Source organism: Anser brachyrhynchus (assembly GCF_964034855.1).
Source record: "Anser brachyrhynchus genome assembly, chromosome: 23".
Classification (NCBI taxonomy): Eukaryota; Metazoa; Chordata; class Aves; order Anseriformes; family Anatidae; genus Anser; species Anser brachyrhynchus.
In genome coordinates this window covers 6,883,057-6,901,202 of record NC_137716.1, presented here as the reverse complement: position 1 = coordinate 6,901,202, position 18,146 = coordinate 6,883,057, and the positions used below count along the sequence as shown (strand labels likewise).

At 59.9% G+C, this 18,146-nt stretch overlaps 1 protein-coding gene across 17 annotated transcripts in view; it reads left to right on the top strand.

The window, feature by feature from the left end:
* Positions 1-18,146, top strand: part of TCF3 (transcription factor 3) — a 73,755-nt gene that overhangs the window by 49,470 nt on the left and 6,139 nt on the right. For 6 of the 17 annotated variants that reach the window (XM_080566349.1, XM_080566340.1, XM_080566347.1 and 3 more), the window contains 13 exons: positions 248-377; positions 1,811-1,860; positions 6,784-6,886; positions 7,127-7,266; positions 7,375-7,501; positions 8,319-8,377; positions 9,066-9,144; positions 10,282-10,355; positions 10,824-11,027; positions 11,870-11,993; positions 12,396-12,558; positions 13,486-13,724; positions 17,284-17,428. In XM_080566349.1, the coding sequence (XP_080422475.1) occupies positions 248-377; positions 1,811-1,860; positions 6,784-6,886; positions 7,127-7,266; positions 7,375-7,501; positions 8,319-8,377; positions 9,066-9,144; positions 10,282-10,355; positions 10,824-11,027; positions 11,870-11,993; positions 12,396-12,558; positions 13,486-13,724; positions 17,284-17,426 (1,635 nt within the window). In that variant the 3' untranslated portion in view covers positions 17,427-17,428. Of the gene's footprint in view, positions 1-247; positions 378-1,810; positions 1,861-6,783; positions 6,887-7,126; positions 7,267-7,374; positions 7,502-8,318; positions 8,378-9,065; positions 9,145-10,281; positions 10,356-10,823; positions 11,028-11,869; positions 11,994-12,395; positions 12,559-13,485; positions 13,725-16,522; positions 16,750-17,283; positions 17,429-18,146 lie in introns of all 17 variants that reach the window. The other 11 variants (XM_080566356.1, XM_080566355.1, XM_080566345.1 and 8 more) reach the window with 5 other exon arrangements.

Here is an 18,146-nt window from a genome sequence, read left to right as displayed (position 1 = left end):
TAGAGAGGTGCCTCGCTGGGGTCCAGTGAGAAAATACAGCTTGAAAAACCCTTTTCTTGCTGCACACGTATTCCTCCCCACCCCTGTATTTACATTATTTCCTTCTGGCCCTTTGGCTTGTTGTTTTTTTTTTCTCTTGGCTGAATTTGTGCAAGGGTGGCTCAAGGCAGCTCTGTTCTCTCCGAGGGAGCGCGGTGGTTTTCCAGCGTAATCACATGGAAGGGCTTCTCTGTCTCCTTGTTTGCAGACTGGTTTCCTGCCCAGCGAAATGGGAATCGCGAGTCCGAGCACGCTTTCCCCCACCGGGGTGAAAGGGGGGTCTCAGTATTTTTCTTACCCCAACAATCCTCGCAGGAGAGGTGCTGAGAGCAACATAGGTAAGTCGCTTCTGGCACCCCCAGATGCCACCGCTTCGGTCTGTGCTGAGCCTGGGTCAGGTCTGCCTTCAGAAATCAAAATGCTGAGGCTGCCGTGTGTTCACATAGGTGCAAATCTGGCATTTGCTTTTTTTTTTTTTTTTTTTAAGTATATATACAAAAACCACCTGGGAATTTGGACTCTCAGTCCTGTGGAATTTCCTTCTTTCCAGCAAATGTCAGATTGGGTGAAAGATGCAAATGGCTTGAGGTTCTTGTAAAAACACCTCCAGCCACATTGCACATCAGTAGTCGTTCCTGGAAGACCTTGGGCTGTCTTCGAGGTGTTTTTGTGGCTGATGGCCCTCGGCAGAGCCCCGGTCCCCCTGCAAGCGAGCTGCAGCAGCGCGAGGTTGGGGAGCTGCGCACCCCACAGTGGTGGGGTTGGCTCTGAGAGCTCTCCCTGCCCAGCTGCCCACGTCTGGATCCACCTGGAAATTGGGCATTTTGCTTCCAGTGGAGGTTAAGGTTGGGTGTGAATTTAATTTTCGAGTGAAGACGAGGCCCAGTTCACCAGAACTTGTGTTTCTTGTCATGGTTCCACCCGTCACCCCCACCAAAAGTCTCTTTGTTGCTATTTTGGGCTTTCCCCAGCAAACGAAACCAGAAGTGACCTAGTGTAACATGTTTTTTTTCCAGTACTTTTCAGAAAAAGGCATTCGCTTTGATATTGCCACTTGAAAATGGTGCTGCTTTATGTTGTCAGCCTGGGAAATGACTTTTTGCACCGTTTCGTTCTGTGTGATGAATTTCTCCTCCTGAGCTCTACCCAGCAGAGTCTTTGGCTCCACAAACTTTTAACCGGTGCTTCCTCTTGAGCCATTCCTCAGGATGTTTCCTCACTGCCTCCCCCCAAAATTTGTCTCCCACCCTGCCAGCTGTTTGGGGCTGGACCTGGGAGGGACCGGCCCAGATGAGCACCAGGGCTGCCGTCCTGCAGCGGGGAAGCTTTCCAAAATATTTATCTTCTAAGGAACAAATGAAAATACAAATCCATTGCTGCATTTGTTTTCTTTCTACATCCTCTCTTCGTAAACCGACTTAGAGTTAAACTGTGTCCAAAAAAGCTAGCAAGGGATTATTTATGGGCTCTGTCTCATCCAAGGAGCAAGCGCAGCCTTTCTGTACCTGCTGAGCATCCCTTACTGCAGCTGTCCTGCGGGCTCGGTTTGCAGGTGAAACCCGCCCTGAGGGTGCAGATGGGACGAGGAGTCAGGGACAGGAGGAGAGGCTCATCCTCAGTCGCTCTTGCTGCTGACCCTTTGGCTATGGGACATCTGAGGTCTGACTTCTATCTGCGGCTGCATTTTCTGTCCCTGGCTTAGCTGTAGCTTGTTTTTCCTCCTGCTAACCCCCTTCGAAAGTTTGATCCTCTCTTCTTCTCTTTCACCCAGATGGACAGCCCAAAAAGGTTCGGAAGGTGCCTCCTGGACTCCCCTCCTCGGTGAGTCCAATAAACCAAAGATCCCCGCGGATCTCCCGTCCCCTGCTCCCTCTGCAGCCCACGCTGCCGTCCCCATGGCTCCAGCCACCCAGCCAGCAAAAGCATCCTCATTCCTGGGGGGGGGGGGCTGGCATTTTAGCAGGACGAGGAAGGGTTTTACTGCCCATGCCTTCCTTCATGGGAGGAAAACGGGGAATCGCAGCGGGGCTGGGGTGCTATCAAGGCAAAGGGGTGGCGGTGCTCCCCGAGCGGAGCAGCCTGCGGCGTCTGCGCCCGGCCCCCTGCCCTCGCCGCTCTCCTCGGCCTGACGTTATGTCGCGAGTGCCCCAGTGAAATGCAATATTCGGGACGATCAGATTTCACTCCAGAAGGGAAACCAAACCAGTTGTAACACAGGCAGGCAGCTGGGGCTGCTCCAGGTGTGTGCGCTGCCTGCGCTGTTTTATAAGAAAGCCGAGCAGCCTGTAGGAATATGTTAGCCATGCTCCTGCGGCTGTTAGAGGGGAATAAACTGAACAATGTCTTTGTGGCTAGAAGTAATGGGATCTGCAGGAAAGCTAATTGGGGCGGGCTGGAGGGTTCTTGCAGGAATATGGGAGCTGTCTGGCCGTGCAGCGGCCGAGGCCGCATTCCTCGCCGGAGCATTTGCGTGCTCACAGGGGCTCGGGCGGGCTGCGTCCTGTGGGAGGGCTGGAGCTGGGGCTTGGGCTGGAGCTGGGGTTTGGGGTGGAGCTGGGGTTTGGGGTGGCTGCAGATGTGGCTCTTGCTGGACACATCGTACCCCTACCCATAGCTGGTGCTGGCACAGCATGGAGCGAGGGGACGTCTACGGGTGTCCAGCCTTGAGGAGCTTTTGTGCTGTCGCTGCTAATGTAAAGCGTGGTTTGAAACCTCCGCTGTGGGTTCTGCCTGTGGAAACGAGACCCCAGCTGCCAGTTTTGGGGAGGACGGAGGAAGGGAAGGGTGCTGAGGGCCTGCTGGCATCACCTCTCAGAGCGGAGGGCGGCAGAGGGCAGCGAGCAGAAGCCCAGCTCCAACCGGCAGCGCTGGGTTGCTCTGAGAGCCGTGTGTTTTAACAGAAAACCTGCTTGAAGCAGAATTCGTGTCTCTGCGTCGTGCTTGTGTGAAATTCGGAGCTTCTAAACCGCAGCTGACATGTGGGGAAAACATTGCTCCCGACAAATGGCCGTTTATTGGCCTCGGATATCAAAGGCGGCGGGGCCCTCCGCCTGTCGCGCTGGCGGTGCCCGGAGGAGGGCCCCGGCCCTCCCGGAGGAGCTGTTGGTGTTTGCCGAAGCTCAGCCCCATGCGTGTGTCAGCGCCGACACCTGCACCCTGCTCTTCCACCCCAGGAAGCGCTGCCTCCCGACCCGGCGGGCCGTCGCCTGAGGAGCCCGGGCCTGGCTGTGTGGGCCGGGGCCGTGCGTGCGGCCTCCTGCGCCCGGCCTTCGCCCCCCCACCAAAAAAAAGCCCACCTCATTCAGGCTCGTCCCCACCGAGCCCCTTTCCCCGGCAGAGGCTGCCCTTCTGCTGTGACCTCTGGCTTTTTGTTTTGTTTTTGAACTTCCATGCCAGGAGAAAGAAATCCACACCTACGTGGTGAGGAAGGCAAAAGGCCCTCGCCTGCCTCAAAGGCAGCAGATCAAAGGCTCTTTCGTGTCTGGCTTGCCTGTGAAGGAGCCCGCTCTGTGTTATCGCTGGACCCCGTGCAAAATAAATAGGTTAATAAGCCTCTTATTAAAATAAAGTGCTTTAATCTGTAATTCTGTAGCTGCTTTGGAAACCGGGAGTGGTCAGCGGCTGAAATAGTTGGTGGCTGAGGTGGGAGCAATGGTGCCGAAGGCACCGGCGGTGTGAGATGGCTAAAGAGGGATGCGAGGGGCAGCTGCTGGCTGCAGACAGGCCCATGGTGCCCCCGGCTCATGGGAACCGACCCCGTTTGGGGTCAGTTCCTGCGAAATAGGTCGTTGGGTGCTGGGCTCGCACGGCAGAGTGCACCGCATCTCGTGTGCCTTGGAGGGCACAGAGAGCCTCCAGGCCTCCATCGCTGCATCCGGCCGATGCGGAGCTGTTACGGAGCTGTATGGCAGGGTCAGGGCCCCTAGCCGCGCTCTCCCGCGCGCAGGCGTCCCCAGGCACAGCACCTGGGGCTGGATGAGGCCCCTGCACCTCAGCTGGCCTTGCTGGAGGAAGCTGGGGGGGATTTTGTGCGAGTTGGTTCCTGCAGGGTTTTGTTGCTGCAGTGAGCATGGTGGCTGGGAGCTGCTTCAGCCTGTGAATTCGCAGTCTGGTCACTGCTCTGTTTGGTTTTAGTCTGCCTGGAGTCCCACCCCAGTTTGTGCATTTAAGCAAGAAAAACAGGGAAGGGGAAAAATAATAATAATAAAAAAAAATCCCTGCGACTCCCAGTGCTGGGGCTTTTCACGCAGCTCCCTCGCCAGCTCTCGCCGCGCTGGCAGTTTTAACCGGAGGAAATGACCTCACCTAGAGGTCCTCGAAGCCGACGCCGGAGCTGCCGGCGAGGGCTGGGGCCGCGGGGGGGAGCAGGGACCTGGCGCTGATTTACCGCTTCCTGCGGCGCTTGGCCGGCGGCCGCAGCTCGGCCGGCTCCCCCGCGCGCAGCGGGGCTGGGATGCGCCGCGCACCCTCTCTTGCTGCTCTGGGGAAAAGCTCAGACGACTTTTTCAAAGCCTCCCCTTGGCTCCCCAAAAGTGAAATTAAAGATCTGGAGGGGCTGGAGGCACCAGTGGGGATGGGGTAGGGAAATGGGACCCTCGGGATCTGATGGGAGGCAGAGGGTCGGGGACATCGGAACAGGGCAGGTTCGCAGCGAGGCGAAACCCCCTTGCTTTGCAACCCTGTTCCCTTCTTCCCCGCTATTTTATTCTTCTTATTTTCGCTCTGGATTTATTAAATGGATGCTGAGGCTCACCACGGCCCCCCCGCTCCGCTGCCGCACAGCTGCCTCGCGCGCTGGCCAGGTGCCAGCCCCTGGCAGATGGCGCAGGGCTATTAGACGTGCTTCATTCGATTCCCTGTCCCAGCTCCCGCTATTTAATCAAATTATAGGAAAAGTCAATTTACTGGATTCTCATTCTTCGCAGCCTCCGCCATTCCCCCGCTCTCCCCGGCCGCCGTGCGCACGCGCTGCCCACGCGTGGGGCTCCTCCAAAGCCGTGCTCGATGCGGCACAAAGGCAAAGCCCCCCCCCAAATCTTCATTTGTTGAGCGAGGGATGGAGGGCGGTTTCTGTCTGTCAGATTTTACCCTTCCCCTCTCTTTATTTTCGTTTTTCACTGGCTCCCCGGTGGCGCTGATGTCCACAAGTTGCTTTTAGCTCCCTGGTGCCCCATGGGGTCCAGCCGCCCACCGGGGAAGCCCCGCGCTGGCCCTGGGGAGGTTTTTTCAGATCTGGTTTAGGGCAAAGCCTCCTCATGGAGGTCAGCACCCAAAGGGGAGCAGGCAGGGGGCCACGGGGGGCTGCTGGCCTCGGATGGAGCCGCCTGCTCCCAGGGACAGAGACCGGCACGGATGAGAACTGTGTGCAGGGCGAGCGCTGCCCACGGGGCTCAAGGGAAGTTGGTCCAAGAAGCAGGAACCTGGGGCCCAAGGGGAAAAAGAAGCAATGCATTTAAATATAATCACTGGTGCATTTCAGAGATTTTTTTTTTAATCTATTCCTCCCCCTAAAAAGAAGAAATTCTCAGTGTTTTGGGCAATTGCAAAAATAGAGAACAATTTTCCCCCCCCCCGGTACTGGGTGAGGAGAAGGGGTCGGAGGGGCTGGCTGGGTGTGAGGAAAGAGAAACTTGAGGCCAGTTTCCTTTCCAAAGAGAGCTGCATCTTCCAGGCAGAGCTGGCTGAGCATGCCCAGCCAGCCCCTGCACCCGCCTCTGCTTTCGTGGGTATTAGAAAAAAAAAATCAAATAGCAGTTTCAGAATGAATCAAGGGGTGATGAAAATAGGCCGAAACAAAGGTTCTCACGTAATTTCGAGTGGCATTTCGGTTTCTTTGCGTGTTGAATTCCTGCTTTAAAAATGTATGGTTTTGCACAAAGCGCATGATGGTTTTCTGCGAGGGCTTTCTAGGATGCGGTTGGTTAATTTAGGGAAAAAAAAATCTTTTTTTGCTTAATGTACTGTCAAGTACCACATACCTGAACGGAGCTGCAAAAATCTGGCCGAAAGCCCTCCAAAAGCTGTTCTTTCCCGTGTGCCATTCCGCACGAGGGACTGCTCAGGTCACAGCTTTGTGGTCTCCCCGTTTTTGGTGCTTTGCAGCCTGACCCCAGGCACAAGTGCAAGGAGCGAGGCTGTGGCCAGGCACTCCCCCTGTGGGGTCTGGGAGGCTGCGTGTGTCCCTACAGCCCTGGGACGCACACGGGCTGGGGTTTTGGGGGCTGTCCTGCTGCTGGAATGAAGAAGGATTGTTAAAATAAATAAAACAAAGCTTTGGCACCTTGCAGCCCACGGGTTCACAAGTGAACGCAGCATGGGGATGAGCTGGTCCCGAGGGCTCGCTGGTCCCTGTCCCCACCACCCCGCGCCATCTCCTCCCGGCCCGGCCCATGCCCTTGGGTGCGGGTTAGCGCGCAGAAATGATCATGTTTGTGGTTACCCATAAAAAGCTATAACCGCAGAAAAGGGAACTAGAGCAGCGAGTCGAAACTTGTGCTGGTGCCGGCCTCCTGGGCGCTGTTACGGGAAGGCGCAAGCTGGTCGGCTCGACCCCACGCCACTCCCTGGCTGTTTGGTACCATCCCCGTCACTTTGACCCCCACCTCTTTTGCCAAATTTTGCCTCTTTTGTCGCCTGCTGGGATGAGGGGAAGCGAAGCCGTGCTGGGGGGGTGACCCCCAGGGAGCAAGCGGGGCCGGCGGGTGGCCAAGCACTGCTCCTCACCCCTTCTTCCCCCCTCTGCAGGTGTATCCATCCAACTCAGGTGATGACTACAGCAGGGATCCAGCTGGATATACCCCCTCGAAACCTCCCAGCACTGTGTATCCCGGAGCCTTTTATATGGCAGGTGAGTTATTAACCACCCCGGTGCCGCAGGGGCTGCCCAGCACGTTGCGGCCGATGGAGGAATTGCACAGCATGTGGTTGGGGCTGGAGCACAAGATGCAGCCCCAAAACAGCTCCATGTGCCAAAACAGGGCAATGCTCAGCGTGGGCAATGGGTGAAGGGGACGGATGCAGCCCCCAGCCCAGGCTGCAGGACACGTGCCGGCATCTCTGCCCCGCTCACCTCTGCCTTCCCTTGCAGACGGGCTCCATAACTCGCCAGACCTGTGGAGTTCACCCGGTGCCATGAGCCAGTCAAGTTACGGGGCCATGCTGGGCAGCTCCTCCTCCCCGCTCCCGCAGCCCGCCGGCTTCAACAGTTTACATCAGCACGAACGCATGGTAACGTCCCCGTCGTCCCCCGGGAGCCGCGGCACAGCCCTGCGGGCAGAGCTCCGGTGGCTGCAGCCTTTCGGGGGCCTCCCTCACCCCTTTCCCCCCTCTTGCCAGAACTACCAGCTGCATTCAGGAGAGGTCAACGGCGGGCTCCCCTCCGTGTCGGGCTTTTCCTCGGCCTCCACCCCGTATGGCGTCTCCAGCCACACGCCCCCGATCAGCGGCACGGACACCATGATGGGTACGTAGGGCCCCGGGCACCCCGCGGAGCCTCGTGCCGACGCGCCGTGACACGCTGTGACACCTGTGTCCTCTTTGTCCCTTGTGTGCCCTCTTTGTCCCTCGTGTGCCACGCAACGCGCAGCTCACCCCTGCGGGATGCCTGGGCCGGCTCTAACAGGGGTCGGGTGCGGGGTTTTGGCCTCCCGAGGCAGCAGGGGCTGGCACCCCGCTGAGTGAGTCTGGGAGGAGACCAGGGTCTGCGAAATCGCCCCGTGGGGATGCCACGGCTCAAGTGAGCTGCGGGGGGAGTTGGCACCAAGTTGCAGGAAGGCGCAGGGGCTTCGCGTGAAGCCGTTCATCTAAATCCGGAGCGCTGCGTTCAAGTTAAAGCCCTGAGTGCTTGGATCTCCGGCCCTGCTGAACCTGTTACAAAGGCTGTTACTGAAAAGAACTCGTGTTCTCTGGCAAGTGAGGTCCCTGACCTCAATTCCTAGGGAAACCCTTCTTTTCCCTTCTCTGAACAAGCTGGGGATTGTAGGGGCCTAAAGTGCCCTGCTAAAGTGGCTCCTGCTGTGGTGGGGCACTTGGCTGCTGTCAGGGCACGACGCCTTCAGCCTCGTCTCATCGAGACGTTTCTGCGGCCCCAGGGAAGCCACTGGGGCACACATACCCTCGTCCGGGCTGCTCTGAGCTGTGCATCCATTTATTTTTCAAGAAAAGCAGTAAGAATGAGGGATTTCAATCTGAGAGCAGGTAAAGAGGAGGTCCGGTATGAGGTGTCTCGTCCCAGCGGGTTTCTGGCGCCCTGCAGTGATGTCTTTGTCCTCTCCTGACAGGTAACAGAGGAACCACGGCCGGGAGCTCAGGAGACGCGCTTGGGAAGGCACTAGCTTCAGTAAGAGCTGCGGCAGATCCCCAACCCACTCCCTGTCCCTATAGGCCTCCCCTCTGTAACAGGGACCCTCTTGGCAGTGGGGAAGACAGACACAAGAAGTTTGGGTGAGCCTGTGCACCCCAGGAACACAGCTTCCCCTTAGCAGATGGGGAAACTGAGGCACTGGGCGTTACAACAGCCCCACGGGCAGACCCGTGCCCACAAGCTGACACTGCACCGCACAGCCATGTGCCCCGCACTGTCCTTGTGGTACGACCCGAGGGTCCTGGTGCCCTGTCCCTGTGTGCTGCTTCAAACTGGAGGGCACTGGTTCCCCTGGGGAGCAGCGTCCTTTGCTGCTGGGCTTTCAGAGCTTGAGGTTGCCCCAGTCCCGTTCAGCACGGGGACCTTTGCTTTTGCAAAAGGTGCTGCACCCCACGATAATTTCTTGGGTTTCTTGCTTCCTTCCACAGTGGGACCCCAAGAAGGGAGGCTGCAGCTGCAGGGGCAGCGCCAGTGGGGGGACAAAGGGAGACCCCAGTGTTAAAGGGAGACCTGCAGGGCAAAGGCTCCCAGGGTGCTGGGGGTAGCTCTGGGGCTGGCGCTGGGACGGGAGGGACGTGCTGGTCCTCGCTGCGGCGGTGCTTGGGAAGGGGAGAGCGAGCACGGGGTGAGCGCTGCTGACTGTGCCCTGCTTCTCTTGCTCCAGATTTATTCCCCAGATCACTCTAGCAATAACTTCTCATCAAACCCCTCTACACCGGTCGGCTCCCCTCAGGGCCTTGCAGGTAGGTGAAAGCGTTGCTCTTCGTGTAAAGGGGTGCGTGAGGTTTGCTGTCAGGGGGTGTAAAGCAGTGTGCTTCCCAGATCAGCTCCAAACCCTCATTAAAGACCCTGTGCTTTTGGCAATCTGACCAAATCCCCCTTATTTTTGAAAGCAGGGGAGTGAAGAGGGAGGAAAAGAAAGCCGGAAGGTGTATGTCCCCCTCTGTTCCGAATGGAGCAGTGCACAGTGCAGCTCCCATCCCATGGCACAGCACTGGGAGCGTGGCACGCGGGGCGATGGCCCTGCATGCCCCTGGGTTTGCCCCTGCGGAGGTATTTCGGGAGGTGGCTCTGCTGGAGGAGCGAGCCTGGAGCATCTCTGCCCCCCCTCGAACTCCTCACGCCGTTCAGAGAGCTCCGTCCCCGAGCATCCTGTCTCAGTGGGGCCTGGGCAGCTTTTCCCTGGTTTTGTCTCCCATGGGAGGAGCCCAGTTTGAACTGGGACACAGCTAACTAGTAAAAAGCATTTTCAGCATCTGCTGAAGGTCCACCTCCCGTGTGCCTGGGTGCAGAGCGACGTAACGCCCCCGGCCTGCTGCTCCACCGAAATGGGAGCAGCCGTGGAGGCTCTGGGAGGGGTGCTCAGAGCAGCACATCCCTGGTCCCTGGCCCGGAAGCGTGGGCACACCGCCTGCCCCTTCCCTGAGATAATACGGGTTTTAAAACCTCTCAAACTCCGAAGACCTGAGCTCAGGTTCCTGACGAGGCAGAGCAGCAGGGGCCGTACAGAAATTCCCCCGGGTGGCTGTGGGACCAGACCACAACCCTTGGCAGCATCTCCGTGAGATAAGGTGGGCACGTGCCCGGAGCCAAAGCTCCTCGGCGGGCACCCCGCTGCCTTGGGAGCGGTGATGGGGAGCAGGGGCAAAACCTGTGCCTGCGCGTGGCGTGGCCGCACCTGTATGTGCCAGCCCCTGTGCGTGGCGTGACCGGTGCCACGGTGGCCTTGCACGGTGTGACCAGCGCCGCGGTGGCCCTGTGCATCGCAGTGCGTGCCATGGTTGCCTGCGCAGCGCCCTGGTGGCCCCGTGCTGGCCCAGCTTCCAGCCCCACCTAGCGGCTGCTGTGCCCGGTCCCAAGCTGTCACCGTTTGTTCGCAGGCACATCCCAGTGGTCGCGAGCAAGCGGACAGGGTGCCTTATCTCCCAGCTACGAAGGGAGCCTCCACACCTTAGTAAGTGTTGCCCAAGGTTCTCCTTTCTCCTTTCCTTCTCCGTTCCACCAGGCACCTGCTGGGAGCGGGCTGGGTAAACGCCTCTCCCCCAGACGTCTGGGACCCGAAAGAGGGTGGTTGGTACACGGTTGGGTGCAGCTGAGCAGATTTGGGCACCTGATTCCCCGAGCCCACGGCCTTGCTGACGTAGCCCAGCACCCTTAGCCCCTTACGGCCCACCCACACCACTGCGGGGCTGGCCCAGCCTTACAGATCTGTGCTGGTTTCTGCCCGCCTTGTCAGAGCAGACCTGCTGGTGTGACACCTCGTGTCCTTGGGGGTGGCAGTTCCGGGGTCAGGGTGTTGTTTCTCCCCACGTCCGCCTCGCAGCAGCGGAGGTGTGGTTGCAGCCTTAGCAAGAGGGCTGCAAGGGGCTGCTGGCTTTGTGGGCGTTAACGCAGGTTTTGTTTCTCCGCCCGCTCCCTGAAGCAAAACAAAATGGAAGACAGGTTGGACGAAGCCATCCACGTGCTGAGGAATCACGCCGTGGGCCAGACAGCCGCCATGCCGAGCAGCCACGGGGACATGCACGGGCTCCTGGGCTCAGCACCAGCCCACAGCGCCGCTGTGGGCAGCCTGGGCCAGGCCTTCCCCGCCTCGGTCATGTCCCTGGGAAGCAGGCACCCGAGTCTGGTGAGTGGGGGAGCGCACGGCGGTGGCTGGTGGGGCTGTGTCAGGAACCCATGTCCCGACGTCCCCCGACAGCCGGAGGGACGTCGCTTTTGGTGTGAGAGCAACTCGATTTGTCCAGCTTGGGTGGCAGCTTCGAACTGCCACCGCTGATCCCAGGTGCTCTGAGCACCCACGGGGTCTTGTGCTGGTTCCCCAGGGTGCCCCCTGGTCCACAGCAGCATGTTTTTGGCAGGTCTGGTTCCCTGCTGAAGTGGACATTAATGCATTTCCACTCTCTGGAGAACCAGACATGCTTTGCACCCGAGCACCCCCGTCTCTACAGCTAAGCCATGGACAACCTGTGTGTCCCGTGCCACAAACCAGCGCCAGCTGCAGAAATGAGCTCTTGCAGCAGGGCTGGCTCTGTCCCGCCAATGCAGTGCGGCCCTGGGGGGGTTCAGGCTCGGGAAGGCTGCCCAACCCTTGCCCCTTGCATCCAAGCCCTTCAGGGTGATGTCCGTGCTGCCGGGATGTCCCCTGCTCCGGGGGCTTTTGGGCGGCTTGCAGAAATATTGGTGCTTGGTGGAGACAGGATGCGTGCAACCACGCAGGGTGTCTCTGCAGTGTGCGAGCCGTGCATCCCAGCAGAGAGAGGCTTTCCCGTGGGGCACAGAGCTGCCTTCTGCAGTGTCCTCACCACAGTGCCTGGAGGGGAGCCGGTGTAGGTTGGCTCGTCTCTCCTGCATGCAAGCCCCCCCGGTGGGAGCGTGCAGGGAGGGCACGCGGCTCTGCTCGGGGTGACCTGCGCCCGCTGGCCGTGACACTGCCACCCCTCAAGGCTTGCTCTGCTTGTTCTGCTGTAGGTGGGAGGAGGTCACCCCGAAGACGGGCTGTCCAGCACCCCCAGCATGCTCCACAACCATGTCACACTTCCGTCACAGCCCAGCTCGCTCCCTGACCTCAGCAGGCCGCAGGACACGTACAGCGGTAAGGCAGCTCTGCACGCGCGCACGCTCCAGTCCCACGGCAGCTCGGGGTGGGGGCTCTCACGAGGCTGGTGCTCCCTGGTGGTTCCCACACTGACCCTTTTCCAGAGGTCCTTGACGCGGCTTCTGGTTTGTCCTGCGTGTTCCTGTCCCTTCGGCTGTGGGTGCAAAGAGCCCCTGGGCCCTGCACTGCTGGGGGAAGGCTGGGCTCTGACCCTGGAGGGGGTGGGGGGTGGGATGGGGGGGTGAAGGGGATGGGATGCCGCCGTGGGGCAGAGCCAGTGACCCTCCAGCTTTGCTGGCTGCAGACTGGTGATGCAGGATGAGCCTGGGATGCAGCACTGCAGGAATGGGGCCTGGTGACCCCCCCAGCCTGCTCCAACCCCCTCTGCTTCCTCGGCAGGCTTGTCAGGGGGGCTGGGGCGAAGCAGCGTCTCCTCGGGAACCAGCGAAATAAAGCGGGAGGAGAAGGAGGACGAGGAGAACACATCAGTGGCGGATAACTCAGAAGAGGAGAAGAAGGAGCTGAAACCCTCCCGGAACAGAACAAGGTGCTCTTTGAACAGGTCTCTCCCTTCACTTACTCTGTTACCCGTCTGAAGGCATTCGGGCTGGGGCACGGCCACGGTGACCCCCGGGCGCTGGGCTCGGCCCGGTGAGGCCAGGGGTCGTCCCGTGGTGTGGACCCGCCAGCCCCTGCCCGCCACAGGAGCCCTGCCCGTCCTCGCAGGTGCGTGGCGTGGGCCGTGCCGTGCTGGGGAAGGCTCCCGGCCCCCCTGCCCTGCTGCCCCCGTCCCCGCGGCCGGAGGCTTTGTGCCTTGTCCGCGCAAGCTGCGCCCGCCTGCGTGGTCGCTGGGGGCATCGTGGCTGTGCTCAGGCAGGAAGGGGCGCTCAGCGTCCCTGGCTGGAGGTTGGGGGAGTTTTCAGCCTCCTCCCTGCTTCAGCTCGGCTCTGCTGTCTGCCTCGGGGCTCCTGAACCCCCGTCGCATCCAGCCAGACACGTGGCAGCGGATCAGGTAGAGTCCTTCCAGCGTGCTGGCTTGTCCGCAGCTTCGCCATCGGCTCGGGGACCTCGCCAGGGCGATGCTGCCCAGAGCGGCAGTGCCGGCCCCGCTCCTACCAGGCAGCAGCCACCTCCTGCCCCAGAGGCGGGTGCTGCCTGTCCCCGAAATTGTAGCTGGGGACACCAGTGGTCAGCCCTGAATGCCTTCTCCAGGCCACCGCACGACCTCCTAGCAACAAACTCAGGCCTTAATCGCATTGTTGTGGTTTCTTTATTTGTTTTGTATTTAAAAAAAAAGAAGGGGGTGGAGGGGATGGAAGAAGAGTTTTAATTGCTTCTCTCCAAAGTCACCGCATGTCCCCGTGTCCCAGCGGGGGCACGCGGGGCGCAGTGTCTCGGTGCCCGATGTGTATTTCTTTTCTGTGAGTTGACCAGTGCTGAGAGTGCACGCGAGGAATGTCCCTGTCTCGTTCTTATTTTAAACCATTAGTCAAGATGAGGATGAGGAGGACGATCTTCTTCCCCCAGAGCAAAAAGCCGAGAGAGAGAGAGAAAGGAGGGTCGCCAATAATGCCCGTGAGCGCCTGCGGGTCCGTGACATCAACGAGGCCTTTAAAGAGCTCGGACGCATGTGCCAACTCCACCTAAACAGCGAAAAACCGCAGACCAAACTGCTAATCCTACACCAGGCCGTATCAGTCATACTGAACCTGGAGCAACAAGTTAGAGGTCAGTGAGGGTCCCGGAGTGGTGATATTTTACGTATCTGATCGGCACGGGGCTGTCTGTCTGTCTGTCTCCTGTGACATGTGCTGTGGTGCCTTGCACTCTCTCTCTGCCCTGTGGCCTTGGATTCCCAAGGCTGTTGATGTCCTTTTTTTTTTTTTTCTTTTTTTTGTCCTTTTTTTTATTTTTTTAATTTTTTTTTGCGACCCTGCTGTTCTCTCTTTTGTTCCCCCCTGCCATCGCGTGTGCTGCATGCTGGTCCCCGAGGGGGAACCTGCGCCCGCCAGCCCCGGCGGCTGTCCCCGCTTTCCTGCAGCCAGCCGCTTTGCTCAGCTGCTTGGCCAGCAAAAAAAACACCCAAACAAACAAACAAACAGCAAACCTTGAGAGGACCTGAAACCTCTCCGAGGGCAGCTCCAAGCCCAGTGCCCATCCCTCCCCGTGGCTGTTCGGGAGGTGCCTCCTTCCTCCCTGGCACAGCGCTGGGGAGCGCAGGCGACGCGCGAGGGGACGGCACCGCTGAGCCCAGGACCGGGCAGCCCTCGCCGCCTCTCAGAACCGCTCTCCGGCACGAGCCGGGAGCTCTGCGTGTCCGTAGCAGGGCCCGGAGCCAGCAGCGGCCACGTGTGGGCTCTCCCCCTCGCCGGGGCAGGCTCGCTCCTTCCCCACGCGTGTGCGCCCGGAGGGGAGGCGCAGGGCTCACAGGGCTCAGCTTCCCGCTCCGGAGGACTTTGCTGCTTTGTTCCCGCAACCCGCAGTGCATGCTCCTGCCTCCCGGAGCCGGGCAGGTTAACCCCCTTTCTCTCTGCAGAGGCTGTTGTAACACGAATCCGTGGTTTGTGCCTGGCTGTGCTCCTCTCTGCTGGCCTCTGCTGTTGCATTGATGTTGGAGTCCTTTGTGCCTCTCTTCAGTTTGTAATTTTTTGCCTTTCATAACGTATATTTTTTCCTGTCTCTTTTTTAATTTCCCCTTCCTTTTTTTTTAATTTCGAGTTTTTATTTTTTGGTTCTGTTCTTTCTGATCTCCTACAGACAGTCCCCAGCCGTGACCTCTCGGTGGTCCCACTCTCTACCTTGTACTTGCTGCTTGCGGATGGAGACAGGAGCCGAGGGGCGGCGGGGGGCCGGGTTAGACAGAGTTGGCACCGTGGTCACTTTGGTCTCCCACGCTTGTCCCTTTTTAAACCCTCCTTGGACGCAGCTGGGGAGGCAAGCCGAGCCCCGTGTGCTGCTGTCGGCAGACTTTAGCGCAGGCAGCTAGGGTGTCACTTCTCCAGCGGTTTTGGTCTCCGGGCTGCTCTGCAGGAGAGAAGCCGACCCCACATCCCCTCCTGCGGGGCTGCAGTGGGGCCATCGGGCCCCCGTGTGCCCAGCCAGGGCTGCTGGGGTCCTTCTGCCGCGATCGGTGGCTAACGGGGCAGGAAGGGGAAGGAGATCAGGGAGGTGTTACAGGAGCCAGGCAGGCAGGTGCCACAAAGTGGCCACGGCGCCGCACGTCCTTACAGCCCCGAGGACGCCGCAGGGCGCCACAAACCTCCAGCAGCGCTTGCTGGCGGCGGGGAAAGGGCTCCATCCCGCTCAGCTGCGGCGTGCAAGGCGCTGCCGGAGCTGCAGCACTGCCAGGAGCCGCAGGGCTGCCGGGAGCCGCGGCCACCAGCGTTAGCTGGGAGGAACGAGCCCTGTCACTGCCAGGCTCCACTCCCCGGCCGCGGCGTCCCCAGGCGCTGGGGAGAGGCAGGGACAGCGGCAGGGACAGCGGCAGCCCCCAGCCCCACGCAGGCAAAAGCTCATCTGGGGAGCCCTCGCTTCCCCTCCGCGCGGTCAGGCGCAGCCTGGGGGCTCTCCAGACCCCTGAGCGGACCCAGGAAGGCTCTGCCTCTGCCGCCCACCTTCAGGGGAAGCTTGTCCCCGCGTGGCTCCCCTGGAGCCGAAGGCCATGGTATGCCCTGGTGTGAGGTCTCACCCGAGGAAGGTGTCTTTCCTGCAAGAATTTTTGCTCTGGGGGAGAAGGTCGTCTGTACAGCAAATTGGGGGCTCGGAGGGGACGGGCTGCAGGCGAGGCCACGGTTGAAGATGCTGCCAGCACGGTGCTGCCTTCCCCACCCACCGGCCTGTTTGGGGCACCCCTAGGATGCCGCCAGCGGTGGAAGCTCTCCTGAGCTCCCAACCCTGCCTGGAAAAGAAAATTCCCCCCTTCCAGGCTGACTTTGGGGTTGGATTTTGGCCCCGTGGAAAGACCTGGATTCAGTGACTGCATCCGAGACTGACTTCCAGCAGCAGCCGAGCGCGCTCAGCTCCCACCCCGGTGCTGCCCCCACCCGTAAGAGGGTGCTGGGCCCCGCTGCCCTGCGCTGCTGGGGCACAAACACCTTCACTGGGATGGCTGCAGCTCTGGTTTCTGAAGGAAACTGCAAAGAAGAATTTGGTTTCTGCCAACAAGTCTTTGTCTTGGGGGATAAACCCAACGTTTTTGGCTGAGACACCCCCCGCGCCTCCCAAACTTTTGAAAACAAACAGAATGGTGAAATTTTGCGGAGGGGGGTGGGGAAGCTGTCGGTGCTGCTGCTGCATCCGCAGCCCCCCAGCCCCGCGCTGGCAGCACCTTCCCGCGGCTCGCAGGGGTGGCCGATGGCCCGAGTGGCCTGGGCCGCCCCGGAACGCACCCGAGGCGAATTGGCACCCAGAGTGAGCCCGTTTGGGCCGTTCGCAGCGGACACCAGAAGCACTACCAGCACGGCAACGTCTAGCCCCCCCTCCTGGTACCACCCCCCTGACTAACCCCTGTGGTGCTATGAACCCAGCAGTACAGACGAGGCCTTGTCACTGGAGGACAAAGATCTGAGGGACCGGGAGAGGAGAATGGCCAATAACGCCAGGGAGAGGGTGCGCGTGCGGGACATTAACGAGGCCTTTAAGGAACTGGGACGCATGTGTCAGATGCACTTAAAAACGGACAAAGCACAGACCAAACTGATCATCCTACAGCAAGCGGTGCAGGTCATTCTGGGCCTGGAGCAGCAAGTACGAGGTATGGTAACAGCTGGCAGGTGCATTTCGGGGCCTCTCCCCCCACGGCTCTGCGTGCGCGTGCGGCTCTGTGCGGCTCCTGCTTCGTTGTGTGTCTGCCTCGGGTGCGCCACGCCGCCGGCTGAGCTCTCCAAAGCCACGGCCCCGGGGTGGATTCAGAGGCTCTCTGTCCCTTTCCTGTCGTGTTTAATGGGAATTTGGCACCTGGATCCCATTAAGCAGCTTTGGAAAACTCAGTCCTCGGCTCCGTTAGCTGGCTGGGGCACGTGGGGGTTTCTGAAAGCAAGCAGACGTTTCAGTCGGCACGGTGGCTCAGCCGGGCACGGGGTTTTGCTCTAGCAGGGTCCGGCCACGTTACTGCAGCCACTGCCGGGAGCAGCAGGCAGAGAGCAGCTCTCACTGAGCTCGTTTCCTCGCATGTCCCGTGCGTCTGTCCTGGGACCCTGTCCTCTCGCTTTCGGATGCTGCTGCTGTGCACGATGCTGTTGCCCAGACTGAGGTTGCTTCCTTTCCTCCCTTGCTGTTTTTGGCATAGAGCGCAATCTGAACCCTAAAGCAGCCTGCTTGAAGCGTCGGGAAGAGGAGAAAGTGTCCGGAGTGGTAGGAGACCCCCAGATGACACTTTCAGCTTCACATCCTGGTCTAGGAGATGGTCACAACCCTGTCGGACACATGTAAAGGTATTGTTCCCTGCCCCGTGATCCCAGCCAGGCCCAGACGTGCGCTGCTCCTCTTTAGCAGCTCAGCGCCCCTCGTTGGGCTGCAGCCGGCGTCCTCCTTCATTTACCTCTGGGGGCTGAGCCACACGTGTGCCATTTGCTCGTCCATGCACACCCAAAGCCTCTGCCCCGAGCAGAGGCACCATCCCGTAGCTGGCACAGGGGGTTTGGGCGCTCTCACCACCCCGAGCAAGCTCAGCTCTGCGCTGCGCTTCCCAGCCCTGCCCCAGTCGGCTACTGGAAACCAGTGACTGCGGTGGTCCCACGGGAGGGAAGGGGCAGGTCCCAGAAATGCTGGGGAAGGCACAGAAAGTGAAAATCCCAAGCGAGGCCGTGGCAGGCGCAGGTTCTGCTGGGCTGTCCCTGGTTTTAGTCTGAGCAGTACAGGGGTGCTGACGGGGGGTTGAACACATCCAGGAGAGATGGGGCAGGGCTAACCCAGCAGCCTGCAGTCCCCCCATAGTGGCCCCGCATCCCCTGGGTGCATGGTGCTGCTGTGGAAAACCAAAAATTATTTAACAAAAGTCAAAAGCTGGCAACCCAGCAAAACAGCAAGCTCGTGTCTCAGCTCTGCTCAGCCACATCAGGCCCTCGGGGCTGACTTCTCCTGCAGAGATGAGGCTGCGGTACAGTGGCCCTGTTTTATTCTCACTTGGGTTTTTCTCATTTGTGGCTTTTA